The sequence below is a fragment of the Labrus bergylta genome, chromosome 7, assembly GCF_963930695.1.
Source record: "Labrus bergylta chromosome 7, fLabBer1.1, whole genome shotgun sequence".
Lineage (NCBI taxonomy): Eukaryota > Metazoa > Chordata > Actinopteri > Labriformes > Labridae > Labrus > Labrus bergylta.
In genome coordinates this window covers 22,246,904-22,261,479 of record NC_089201.1, presented here as the reverse complement: position 1 = coordinate 22,261,479, position 14,576 = coordinate 22,246,904, and the positions used below count along the sequence as shown (strand labels likewise).

At 43.4% G+C, this 14,576-nt stretch overlaps 1 protein-coding gene across 1 annotated transcript in view; it reads right to left on the bottom strand.

Moving 5' to 3' along the window:
- LOC109993093 (A disintegrin and metalloproteinase with thrombospondin motifs 20) overlaps positions 1-14,576 on the bottom strand; it is an 84,917-nt gene that overhangs the window by 45,736 nt on the left and 24,605 nt on the right. Inside the window, exons 10-13 of the mRNA XM_065957028.1 lie at positions 11,253-11,394; positions 10,594-10,698; positions 735-880; positions 230-411 (exon numbers count right to left, since the gene is read on the bottom strand). Coding sequence (XP_065813100.1) covers positions 230-411; positions 735-880; positions 10,594-10,698; positions 11,253-11,394 — 575 coding nt within the window. The remainder of the gene's footprint in view (positions 1-229; positions 412-734; positions 881-10,593; positions 10,699-11,252; positions 11,395-14,576) is intronic.

The window sequence follows — 14,576 nt, the reverse complement described above, 5'->3', positions numbered from 1 at the left end:
TGAGTGATTTACACGAGCCAAGGATTTTTAAAATCCTGTTAATACCCCTGTGCGCAGAAAAACTGATCTCAAAAACAAAAACTCAGCATTTAAATTTAATTCAACCAAACCACCTGAAGCGCCGGTTTAACTTGGTCGCATTATTGGATAGTCAGTAGCATCCGCATTTGATTGCAATCACGAGTGACCAGAACATTACATGCCAAAAGGATTCCACTGTTGTACTCACTGCCGCTGTACTTGGGGACCCAGCGGACGGTGGGAGGTAGACCGTTGATGTTGAAGTGCTTGCCGTCAAACTGAGAACACTGCTCCTCGCGGAAATCTTTCTGTCCTCGCGGACACGGCTCAGTGTTGCAGGAGCGGAACTTCATCCTGCGACCCACGCAGAACTTCCCTCCGTTTCTGGGCCTGAAGTTATGACAGAGATATCACAGTCAATTTCAATTTTACAGACCATGTTGGTATTGGCTTGACTGCTGCTTCATGACTTTATGCCCACTTTGTTTACATTTCAATACACATGAATGAAACAAGCTTTCCCTGACTTTTGCTTCAGAACCAGGTTGAGACTAACTGAGTCAGACACACAGGTTTGTTCACTCTAGCTTGTTTACATCTTTCATTCAGGCATGACTGCTCTTTTCCATAATACTCTTACTGGTCTTACATAAATGTATAGCCTGTCACGGCTTCACTAGTCATAACTGTTTGATTTTTTTTTTTTGTCTTACTCAGGCTTGTTGCAGTCTCTGTGTGTGCTCCGGGTTCCGCCGCCACAAGACCTGGAGCAAACGCTGTACGGCCCCCACGGACCCCACTCCCCGTGGACCGGCTGCAGGTCTAACTCCTTGTTTACACACATCCCGTGTCTGCAGTACTGCATGTGAGAAGACAGAGACACAGATATACGTCATGTTTTTAAAGTGCAGCTCCTGCAGTCGTGAGGACAAACACAGACATGGCTCTACAAGGTAAAATGAGTGAATGCTCAGCTGGGAGTGGTGTTCCCCTTTGCCTTCTTAATCCTCTGTTTAGATCTCAGACTAAATTTAAAAAGAAATCCTAATTCCGCTTTTGTTTACCCTCCTGGAAGGAGTCCAGCACCTCCAGCTGTCCAAAGAGAAATGGGGAGAGGGAGGAAACAACTTGAAAAGGGACAGAAATAGAGCGGATGGAAGACAGTGAAGACAGTGAAGACAGTGAAGACAGTGAAGACAGTGAAGACGCGACGTGCCAACGAGAGAAGCCAGAGATTGAAATACTTTCATACTGCAATATGCTCCCGATTGTCAACTTTCTACAGAATGTATTTCAGGGTGTTCTTGTTAATTCTCATAAAGCAATTCTCAAAATGAAAAAAGAATGACAAATAGAAAAAGTGTTAACTAGCAACATAAATGAAAGAATAGCTTGTGTTATGGCAAACACAACAGAGGAAATCCAGACTTGAGAAAAAAACAACCCAATAATGGGAGATGTTTTTATACAGTAGGCCCTTTACGACATACAAGAGAAGGCGCCTGGTATCAACCTGTTTGTACCCACTCACCAACCTTTGCCAAGAAGTGCTAACACTGCTTTCATAAGCAAAGCAAGGCTGGCTCATTTCCCTTTGTGTGTAACCAAATCCACTTCTCAGTGACTAAGATATCGGAGGGTCCCGTTCACTGAAAGAATGCGGGACAAGACGGCGTCTGTCTGGGTACGTAGCCCAGCCGTCCGGGCACACAGGCACGGGGAGCAGTGGCACCGTGATAAGGAAACTCTAGAGTCGTGATAACAGGAGGAACAAAGTTCATTACTGGCTTCACATCATGAACTCCCTCGGTCTATGTTCAGCTTTTCATCTACACAGGTACACAGCTTTAAACCTGAAAGGCAGGATGCTCTGTGCTCTACATTTCCAACTTTCACTTTTAAGAGTTTGGTCTGTGAATTTGGTGCACAAGTTAATACTTTCATTTTGAGCCATTACCAAATAAGTAAAGCAGGGCTGAGACATTCAATCTCCTTCTCCTGATTAAAAAAAGAAAAAAAGAAGTCAGCTCCTTTCCAAGACAAAACTGAGAGATCTGCTTCGGTGGTTTCTTATAATTACGTTTATAAACCCAGGATATCAATCAAAGTCATCTCCTGGACAATGGCTAATCTGGAGAGTTGCAGTTACGAAAACATACACAACTTGCAGCCATACCCTTAGGTGAACACCTGCAAAAGTACAAAGTCATACACACAAACACATGTAAGCATACGGGGAATTTGGCACCACTGCCTCTACTATCCTGGCCTAGCGTGCGTGTGTGGTTTTTTTACACACTTGTGGGGCTAATGATGGAGTGTAAAGTCTGTGCACATTGACAGACAGGTGTTAACAGCTGCAGGGTACAAACTAAACAAGCCACAAACATTTCTGTGATCCAGACCTGGTTTGAGTAATAGTCCCTTTTTTTTTTTTTTTTTTTTAAATGTATAACTCCACTGCAAATGCAAACTGAAGGCATTGATAATGCTGCTGGAGCTCTAACAATGGCTTTAGAGAATAATTCAAATAAAGGCACTGAGAGGAATGTGATAAACATCCACATGAGTGGAAATCGCTTCCACACGGGGGAAAGGGCAAACAGGTGCTGGTCCTTTTAGGTTGAGCAACATCCTCTCTGAGTGAAAAGTTTTTTGAAATTTTAAGATTTCTTTTTTCTTGAACGATCTCCCCATAAAGCACACTCTTTTTTTTACCCTGCTCCCCCCCCCCCCCCCCCCACACACACACACACACACACACACACACACACACACACACACACACACACCTCAACCTAAAGACTGTCAACCCAGACCTGAGCATCTCTTCTATACATCCTACCCCCTGCCACCCATCCCCCTTATCCCCTTATGGGAAACTGTGAGGGCCACACAGGGACCACCACGGTGCACCCAGGCTGCAGGACCCAAGGAACTGTCAAACACAGGGCGGACTGTCTGTCAGAGAGGACCAAAGCCTGTGTAAGCCTCTGAGGCATTCCACTCCCCCCACTGGCACCCTGTGTTTACAACCGTTTTGTTTGGCTTGAAAAGGTGATGTGGGTGAAAAGAAGAAAGAAGGAAAGGGGAGGATGGAAGGAAAAAAACATCTGTGTGAGATGATGTATGTGTGTGTGTATGTGTGTGTGTGTGTGTGTGTGTGTGTGTGTGTGTGTGCATGCACATGACTCTTTGTGTAAGTGTATGCTTGCACATGTGTGAATGTGTGTCAAGTGTGAGAGTGATTGCTCAGAGTCTGGAGGCATCTGGGGGCCACGCTCAATTCCAATTAGCCTCTCTTTCTGAAGTGCACAAACACACCCATGGGTGAGGTGAGAGTCAGGCTTGGCAAAGCTCAAAACAACATTAAGGACATGGGCGAAGGCTTTCCTAGAAGGACTGTCTGAATCTGAACTCAGTTGGGAATGTGGTGAGACATTTGGAGGTCTTGTGAGAGGAACCTGTCCAGCTGTGACAAGCATGTGTTTCAAATTAGGATTTTTGCAGAGACACACGCTGACTCACCAACTCATACCAGGACATGTGCATACACATATGTCACATGCTTGCATTTTGCACATATTCTATACACACACATTCGCATATAATGCACACAGGGAAAAACACACACACATATACTACTTTTGCCTCTTTGCTCATAAATCTCACACAAACAAACTAAATCAAGTTTAACCAACTCCGCCACAGAGGGTAGATACCAACATGCTAACCCCCACAGTGGGAACAGTGTCTAAGGGCAGCAGCATCTGCTCTGAGCTCCTCAGCTGCCTGGTTTTGGAAGTGAGCGCCCTGTAATTGCCAGGAAACTGTTGTAGAGAGCACCTCATTTCTGAACCCAAGCCATACATCACCGCACGAATGAGAAGGCAGAGGACTGATTTAAAAAGCCCTTTCATTTTAACACGGCCATTTCCAAAAGGCATCACCTTTCATGTTGCACTGTCTTTTCTCATGGCTCGGAGATCAGAGTTCACTTTGGCCTTGTCCCGTTGGGCGTTTGTGTCTTTGTTTCTGACGGGCTTTCTGTCCAATCCAGAATGTACGATTAAATTAGAAATAAGCGGAAACATCTGGTGTTGTGTGTGAAAATGGCACATCATGGACCACCACCGAGGATTTTCAGTAAGACATCATTCACTTTCCAGTGTCGCATAACTTAACCTAGAGGTGAGAGGCCTATGATCCTAGGGATTCCCTGCAGGACAATATTCAAATGACAAGTTTTTTATTGTTAACTGGATTTACACGTTTTTCGGTGAAGATATGCATTCCCTATTTCCTCTTTCCTCTGGGTTGAAAAGGCGTGAAGACAGGAGGAAGAGAAATGACAAGGAGGAAGGAACCTTAAACTAGAGAAAGCAAGAAAGAAAAAATGATGCAATTGTGACCCCAACCAACCCGTTCTGACTCCATAACTTAACTTTGTTTCCTTCGCTGTTTTTCCACCGCCTGTGAACTCTCCTTCCTGCATATCTTCCCCGAAGTGTAAAGGTTGTCATTAGAGAGAATGAGTAGGTTGGCCCTATCAGCTGTTCCACTCATGTGCTCTTCAGAGACACTTTTACTGTCAGTATTCCTCCTGTATCAGCATCCACTGTGTGCAACTGAGACACATATTCCTCTTTATCTTAAAATTGCACAAGTACATTTTCTTGCAATATGGATGGAATCATCTTTTTAATAATGTGAAATGTGTCACTTGTAGTATTTAATTTGAATGAATTGGACGAAAGCACATCTGGCTGTAGATGTTCTGCCTAAAATGAAATTTTGACAAACCCAGTTTGTAACCTCATATATACATATACAGTATGTATGTCTAAAAAAGGAACAAAATAATATCGCCCTTTAATATAAGATATTTATATGCAAAGTTTAGTCAGCAGCAGCTGTGTCAAGGAAAATTATTGCTAGAAACTAACATATTTTTTCATGGTTACGCTATTGTTGTTCCATATTTGCCATATGATGAAGGACAATTGCATGCTAAAATGTTAGCCTGACACATTTGTGAGGCTTAATACATGATAGATGTTTTTATTTTGTTTCTAGTGGAGTTCCTGTCATTTTGTCATTTTCAACATCTTCTACCATTTTCCAATGAAACTTAAATTTTATGAAATATGACGGTATACATAGTTTCCAAATTTTGACACAACACTGTAATCATAGAGAAACTTCCTCCTTCTACTTGGCCATCAAAGAAAGCTCCACTCGCTGCTGAGCGGACACAGTAATTCCATCAGCAAACTATGTGAATGCTATAACAACAATCCTCTTGTTAACCCAAATCCACAGATATGTGTGATGATGGCAAATCAAAGTGGCAACATCCTGCAAGTATCCAGAGATTAGCTTAGAGTGACACTGATACCAGTCTCACAATCCCTAGTTCCAGTACAGGCACACGCACGGACACAAACACAAACACACACACACATCCCAGCATCGTACGACAAGTCTGTCAGGCTGCCAGGGAGCTCCAGCCAACACTCATCGCCTCCGCCAACAGACTCCATTCTGCCCTGGCTTCACTTTTCAAGACCTAACTATCTCACTCTAATTGGCTGAAACCAGAGCAGGTCGTCATTCTTGTCCCGGGAATGTTCAAGAAATCAAAAACAACTTCCTGTTTACTCAAGTACACTAACCACTAAATTAAGCCCCTATTAAGAGTATCTGGGAAAGCCTTATTATTATTTTTTTTTTGGGGGGGGAGCTCTTCCTGCGGTCATCATATTCAAAAATCCCTAAAGGGAGCCTTTAGTCAGGCCAATTTTAAAGCTGACAATAAAATGAAAAAACATTGAAATATAAGAAGTTGGACAACAAAACAAATCACTTTATTCAAGTGCTGTTGCAATTTCTTTCTATCCACCACCCACTGAGCAGTGACATGTTGTGACGCAGGGCAGGGATCTTCAAAAAAAAAGGGAATGTAGATACACTTATTGTACACACACTCAAAACAAAGCATGAGCATGTGTTTTTACTTCAACTTTAATGACTTTAAAGAAAAAATTCAGCACACATAAAACTACGACAAGCATCTTTGCACACACAATCAAAACAGACACACACACTCATGTATAGGCAGGATCGTGAGAGGGACCGAAAGGGAGAGGGGGGGGGCTAAGGAAAAAAGAGCAGGAGAAGAGAGGATGGAGGGGAAGGGAGGGGGAGGGAGGGTGGTGGCGGTATTTATAGACAACAAGTGATGGGATGCCCTTGTTAGTGCACGGCCCACTGAACCGGATGACAGACGCGCCGCCAAGAGGTCATGTGACCGCATTACTCACTTCGGCGCCCTGTGAAAGGGCCTGTTGAGCAACAGAGAGGGAAGAAGAGAACGAGTGAGAGGGGATAGAAGAAGAGAGAAGCAGAGAGAGAGAGAGAGAGAGAGAGAGAGAGAGAGAGAGAGAGAGAGTTGGAGGAGAAGGAAACCGAGAGGGAGAGAAACTACCCATGAACCCTGCAGTGCCTGTTGCCCTATTTTAACTCACTTGTATACAAACAAACATTTTTCACTCTTCATTTAGTGGACGTGCCTGTCTCCCACTTTTCGGGCACTGACCTCAATTACCCGATGCGGTCACAGCTTTGTTTCATAACTTGCTTGAACAAAAACTCGACCCATGAGAGACAAGTGACATTTCCGGGGTTATCGCTAAGAGTGACCAAGCCTAATGAAAGGCTGCAAAAGAGATCTTTTAAGGGGGAGTTGAGTTCCTTAGAAAATACCTGCTGCTAGTTTCCCCCCATAGAGGCCATGGTTGTAATCCTCCAGATCAGACAACTCCCCTAGAGACACATACACACACTCACACCTTAGAGCCATGAGCTCGACCCCAGACTCTTCGACCTGAACCTCATGACTTCTTTGTAGAAAGAATAAGAAATGAGAATGGAGAAAGCGGGACAAAAAAAAAAAACACACACACTAATGTTGTCGGGAAAAAGAGATGGACGAATGCAAGAGAGGCAACAAGAGAGACACTGAAAGAATCTATAGGATACAGACACAAAAGGATCAAGAAGACTCATCCGGGTCTGCAGATTATCGGACTTTGAGGATGAACACTCGCACACATACAAACACACACATCATACCAAAATACCACATAAAAGAGTTCTTGTGTGGGCAGGTGATTGTCGGGGCAGGGTCCCCCTCCTCTTTCAACTCACGCTACTTCAAACAGCCCCCTGCATGAAGATGAGACTGGGCCCTCGATACTACAAACAAAGGTGGTGCCTCTACACACACACATGCACACACACACACACACACACACACATAAAGAAATAAAGGAGACTGTCTTGCTTTTTATTCATATAGAAAACAACAACCACCTATAGAAAGCATATAACTTTCTGCATGGCTAGCAGCATGGCTCTAGGAATCACAATGTTCGTCTGTCATGGAAATATTCACATAAGGATTAAGAAGTATGCCATTTTGCACGGGGGCTTCTTAGGATGAATCCTAATAGCTTTAGTGATCCATTGATATTTCTTCCAAGTTCCATATGAGGTCAACTTTTTGATTATTATCAAACCTCTGTTCTGAATTTTTTTTTTAAAGGCATTCAGAAAAGAAATCTGAATGTTCACAACACTCCAATACACCTCAACATAACTTTGTATTAGCAAATTATTTGCAATTGCTCGTATGCCAAGAAGAAGCTAATCTAAAGTGAAAAAAAAAACAAAAAAAAACATTACAGTACATTTGCTAAACATCAGCTTCAGTTAGCATTCAGCTTACGGCACTGCTTTGCCTAAACACCCTTTTATATTTGTTAAAATATTGCAGACAGAGAGACATTTTCGTCAACACTCCAGTGTCCTCATCTGATTTGCTATGGCTGGTATGCTAACATGCTAAACCATGACGTGATCATGGCAAACACAGTGCCCCTGCTAAACAACAAAAGCGTGTTAGCATTCATTAGCATCAAAAAATTGGCCTAAGTTGTTTCACGGTCATGTTATGCCTTTAAAAATACTTTATTTCAATATGGCGTAGGTTATTAGTTCAAATTCTTAAGCTGTATGTGACCTAACTTCTGCTTCTCAGAGTAATCCCCTTTCAATCTAATTTAAGCTTTCATGTTGATGTTTGTCTCTTTTAGCCTGACATCAGTTGATTTAGCTACGTCTGCTAAAATTGGTTTAGATAGATAGATAGACAGATAGAGGGATAAACTTTATTGGCTGTCAACAGTGACAGAAATTCTCCTGATGGCAGTAACTGGAAGGAGTGGTGCAGGGGGTGAGAGGGGTCATCTGTGATCAAGGTGGCTCTCCTGTTCACAGAGCGGTCACATACTGTAGTTCAGAGAGGGTCGTTTTTTTGGTTGAACCGATTATTTTGCTGGCCTGATTAACTATGCGGGAGAGTTCGATTTTGTGCTTGGTGGTGAGGGAGATGTACCAGGATGAGATACTAAAAGGGTTTGCAGCTTATTAAAACGAGCCACTTGGTGTAATTAAACTAACACCGTGTCCGCTCAAAGGTTCCCCTACATACAGGCTGTGAGCAGTATGGGAGCTTAGATCCCAGGACTATTACTGTTTAGTCTGGTTGTTGTAGTTGGATTAAGAAGTTAGCTATCCCCTGTTAACCTCTCCTCCCCAGACAGGGCTGATCCAGGACCTAACATGGTGAGGAGGGAGATGGAGACAGATGAAAGGAGATGAGGGATATTAGAAATACATGGGCCCACACTGCAAAAGCCTCCTGGGGGTCAAAAGGTTAAGGAGAAACGAGAACCCTCCCTCTCTCTCTCTCTCTCTCTCTCTCTCTCTCTTGCTCTCTCTCCTCTCATACATGTTCCGAATCTTAAACACCAGCCCACCTCATCCTCATCCCCCTGTACTTCCTCGCTCCTCCTCCTCCCTCCTTTCCTCCCGCTCGATGGAATCACTGATGTGAGGCCTTTTGTGAATGCGCTGGCTTGTCTCAGCCTGGGCTCTGTTACGGCCTGACCACTGACCCACTCACCCGCCTTTTAAAGAGGTTTTAGGGTCACGGGTTCACAACAAGGTGACTCAACTGTGAACGGCGGGCGGCATCCTCTTTCAAAGGGCCTACGTCTTCACCTTTCCCTCTCAAGATTCTCTGTCCCTCTTTTTCACCCCCACTGTCTCCCCTTTCTTTCCTCTTTCTCTCTCTTTCTCCCTCTGCCGCCACCCCCCTCCAGCCCTTCTTCCCTCCGTATCCTCAGTGACTGACCTGCCGTCTCAGCCCTAATTAGCATAGCATCCCAGAGCGAGGAGAACATGTAGGCTAATGGGGGTTGGGGCCCCGTAACAACACTGAGGGTAAAGCTTCAAGTTTCTAACTAGAGCCATCACCTGACCACATTTACATGGGTTTCTGCAAGAAGAATGTAAGCAGGGAGAGTAATGGATGATAAATTATTCCTGTTTCTTGGTAGAGGAAGTCAACTAAAAGGGAAAGGCATCAAGATTCAAAGCGGCACTGCATGGGTGGTTTGGGTTGTGTCAGTAATGTATTTTGTCTAAAACACAACGAGGCCAGCGAAGACAAGCACGCTTATTAAGTAACAGAGGAAACACATTAAGTGCTGCAAAGAAGTGATTCAAAACAATATCTCAATCTCATGCATATTTTGTGATAACGCAATCTAGTTTCATCCATAGCTGGAAACAATTTCTTATGTTTTTTTTTTTTTTTTTAACTTTGCTTCAAATACTGGATGGGTGGGCTTCTTTGAATCAGGGTGTTACAGTCAGTCGATCAAATGCAAAGCTAACCAATAAAAAGAAGATGAGAGGTTTCTTGTGATTTGTTTTATGATACACACTGTCGAACATCATAGTGAAGCACTACACAGAAGGTAACTCAAGGATGGTGATGCACTTTTCAACATGCAGCAGGGCCCAGTGTATATCAGTCAAAAGAGCTCCACATCCACTTGAACAAATTAAAGGTGGCATTGTTACAGCAGGCAGGAATACAATGTCTAACAACTTCACTGTGGTTGTATGAAGACCAAGCGGCAATCTTTGAATATAGAGGCCAATGCAGAAGTGCAAAAAAAAAGTGCAATTCCTCAAGTGTTCATTTGAGGCTGAATCTAATCTGTTCTGATTATATTAAGCCTAAAAGGTTTTCGTAAATGTGTTTGATAAGCAGTGTGGTTGGTTTGACTGACAGATGGGGGCGTTGTAGCTGTTTGCTAGGAGGCTAAGACCCTCCTTAATACCAAAGCTTTGGCTGTTACTAGACTGATCAAAAGTTAGGTTGATAAATCATATCCAACATGGGGAGCGCAATCACTCGGCGTCAAAGCCCTTCTTCTGTAACCAACTACTGATGTCACTGAGACTACATCCATATTTTATAGTCCATGTTATGGACTTGCATCCATAAGTAACAAGCACTGAATATCAACTGGAGCCCAACAAGTGTCATTTTACTCACTAAATCATGAGACTACTAGAAGGTGTTTGCATTTTTAACATAGGGAATCTAACTCCTATATGTTCATCCGTCACATACACACATGTAGACTGAATTACCATTCCGCGTCCACAGTCGGTCCCGTCAGCCAGTGGCATGTGCTGCGTGCGACATCCTTTATGGTCCCCCTCTGCACTTGTACACCACAGCCTCTTGCACTGTTTCTGTAGAGAGGAAATAAAATTAGCAGTGGCAGTAAAGCATTAGGGCGGACTAGAAGAAGAGCCAATCTGTAATATGCTCGTGCCAAACACATGCGAAACATACTGTGTAATGTATTCCATGTTTATTGTCTTTGACTCAGTTGAGACAGAACTCATCGTATATTTTAACGTGTTTTTGCGGTTGTTTTTGATTGCATTCATATTCTAGACATGTGCAAGATGCTAATTGCCCACATGTGGTTTGAATACGTTTCAGTGTGTTCAACAAAAGGCCGAGCTGAACAGCTTCTTCTTGTTAAAATGCATGTTGTACATTCCACATGGGAATAAACCGATTCAATGTATATTACAATGACACCTATCATAAAGGCTGACTATGGTTCATCTGTTGTCTCATGTGGATGTCCGCTCTGTTGAAATGTGTCAGGGTTAATAACATGAAGGTTTCTTCTGTCTTCCTGAGGAGACCATCCACCATCTCAGATCTACTCCCACCTGATATCGTCACTTTTTTTACTTTGTGGTTTGCTTGCTTTGATAGCAAGCCAACCTACCATGTAAGGGCAAATTTGAGAACCGGGTCCAAACATCAGTTCACACTGTCTGTTGGCATTGTAGATTTGACCCGGGAGGAGAGTAGGCAGCTCATAGGTCCTACTGACAGGCTCATCGAGGAGGCACTCGCCATAGCCCGTACTAAAAGAAAAAAACAGCCTTTAAGAATACAGTGAATTAACTGGAAAGCGTAAAATCAGACAATTAGATACACACTCACATGCACAAACTTTCATCACATGAATATTTTCAAGAAAATCCAATATTTTCTGACCCCAAAAAAGTATCAACATGTGTCATCATCCGTCATGTGAGCAGAGTAAACATTTCTGTGTCATTGTGCGTGATCAGACTCTGATGTGTTTTCCCCTGTGGGTGGTCTGTGAAGTTACTTAACACAGAGACTGATATCGCTTCCCCTCAATGGCCTGTTAGTAAATACTGTCACCATGAAACTGGAGTCAGGCGCCACAGACTGAATGAAGCGGCATTTTGATACACGCCGAAAAAGGATCTGCACGCTGAAAAACATTTTAATCCGACGTGTATGTCACTGTTAACAGGAGAATTTTGGAATCATAAAGCACCTCGATTAGGTTACATAAATCAGCACCAACACTGCAGTATAATGACAGATCGTGCTGTATCTCAGCCACACCCTGAGCCGTGACGCAGAAACAGAGGCAACAAAAGCACAGCTGGGATGAATGTATGCAGCGACAGTCTGCATATCAAATCATCACCCGTCACGCTTGTGAAAAGACACAAGTCAAACATGTTAGCAGAGCGAGCTGAGCCTCAAAGGATCAACTCTTTTATCCTGTTTACCTTAAAAACAAAAAAAAGGAAACTGGTGGAGGAGACACGTATAGATGTGTAATTACATGACACGTCTGCATCTCTTTGACAAATTTTAATCCAGCCATTTGAGCAGCCAAAACACCTGTTCCATACAGTAACAGCTGATGTGACAGGCCAATAATTACCCAGGATTATCGCCGAGTTATCGTCACTTTGTTTCTTTCCCCTTTCATTTCCATTCATGATGTAAAAAAAAAAAAAAAACCTGCAGCACAAAGCACTGGGAGGCAGGGTAAGGGTTGCATAAGAACAATATTACAGCAGTGGAAGAGCAGCCTGTCAAAGAATCAGACAGACAGTCCCATATTGCAGCATCTTTCAGCAGTTGGTCATCTGTGTAATCAGGGGTCCTGAAAACCTATAATGGAATGATTATTAAAACCACTGACAGGCAGATGGAGGGAGAAGGGGTCAGCGTGGTCATTTTTCAAATGAAACATCTCTTTTCTGTTCAGAATATCGCCTGTGAGGATCCAAGACCTCTTTTTCTGGCCCTGGATGAGTTTCCACATCTGGCAGCCATTGGAAACCTTGAATGTGAGTTTATTTATAAGACGACATATAGTTGGCTGTTGTGTGATGTCATAAGAGACTAAACAATAATAGTTTCCATATACTGGGTTTCCCTCTCTACTTATACATGAGATTTACTGTATATATTTTTTGCAGAGGTCTGAATGCCACAGAGTATCACTGTACACAGTGTTTGATCAAACAGTGAGGGAATACTGTAGCAATGCTGTCCTCTCAGAGTTTTGTGTCCAACAGCATGTAACGATTATTGTACTTAGAGATACACAACAAGATAATGAGAGTTGAATTTGGAGGAACATGCAGTACATAAGGATCCATCTTGATTTTATTAAGAAAATGGGAGATTGAATATACCCAAGAAATGTTGTCATGTGGGAGTTTTGTAGTCTGAGTGGTTAGGCTCATTTTTAAGGTGTGTAATGAAAAATGATAGATCTTGCCACTACTGATGATATGTCTGTTTTGACCATCAGAAGACACAACAAGGCTTATATTCTTTTTTTTTTTTTTTTTATATTTGGGCTTTTGTGCCTTTATTGGAGAGTCAGGACAGTGGATAGTCTGAAATCTGGGAGCAAAGAAAGGGGGAAAAGAGCCAGGTGGGATTCGAACCTGGGCCGCCCGCATGGAGTTACTACAGCCTCCATACATTGGGCGGGCGCACTAACCACTGCCCCACCAGCGCCCCATATTCAAAGATTTGATTTGGGTTTTCTATTTGGGATCTTGTGGCTTACATCAAACAGCACAGTGCCAGGGACAAGGAAAGAATGGCTGCTTTATGTAGCCGTTGACTCATAATAAGACCGCACCACAACAGGACACTTTTCATCAGCTTTCAGCTGTGGGAGTCCAGTGCACATTATTGCCGCAGCAGTGAGATAAGGAGGGGGAGTAGCTGAGGGGAGTACTCAACGTAGCTTTTGAAAAAAAAAGCTACTTTGAGAGGTGGCGCGGCCTTTCGTTTGTTAAACTGATGGAGAGGGGTGCCGATTGAATTTGCTTTTCAAGGAGGTAAGGCAGTCAAAACACTGACGTACTTGACCAGGTCAGCCCACTGAGCATGAGTAGCGCTGCTGAAGTGCTAGTTTGAATCAATGCACCTCATTGTTGGCTGGAGACACATTTTAAAAGCACTTTGACTACACACTTGAGGGGTCTTTCCCACCGCTGCGGCTCCCACACTGACACGCAGCTTTACTCTTTTCATAACTGCACAGTATGTTATGTATCTCATTGAGTTTAGAGACACCAATATCACCCTGGTCTGCAAACATGGAAAGTCAACAAAGCTGATAGTCTGGTGCACATGATGAGGAGATTCACAAGATTCTCCCCGTCTCCAGCTGAACGTTTCCACCACTCCATGCATAGGTCATCGCTGGCTGGAAACTATGTGGCGCACTATCTTAAAAAGTCTCCTAACACTGCGCTCTCAAGATGCATCTGGTCAACAAGACTGTCCTTTGTAAAAGGCCTCCACAATTAACAGAGGGAAAGGAGACAAAAGTTGAAGGGTCCCACCCAGGGAAGATCTAATTATAAGTTACATTTCCCATCTTAAAGGGAACTCTTTCACCAGGAGTTGCTGAATGGGCCGTTGCCCCGTGTTACAGGTTTTGCAGTGGAAAGCAGGCTAGTGACTAGATTACTGTTTGCCCAGCGTCTTGACAGCGTGGCTCTGTCTGTCTGAGGGGAGAGAGAGACGGGTGAGGGAGCTGCAGAATATCCATCGCTGGGGTCAGCCGAGGAAGACCCCCCCCCCCCGATTCAAACAGGAAATACTCTTTCAACACCAGGCAATAACAACCCAGCACAGTTTACACTGCGCTGACCTGCCTATGCAGAATAAAGCAAGAGGCGTAGAAGCATTTTGTTTGGGGCCAGATAACAACAAGTAAAAGTTAATGACACTCTTTAAATGTGGA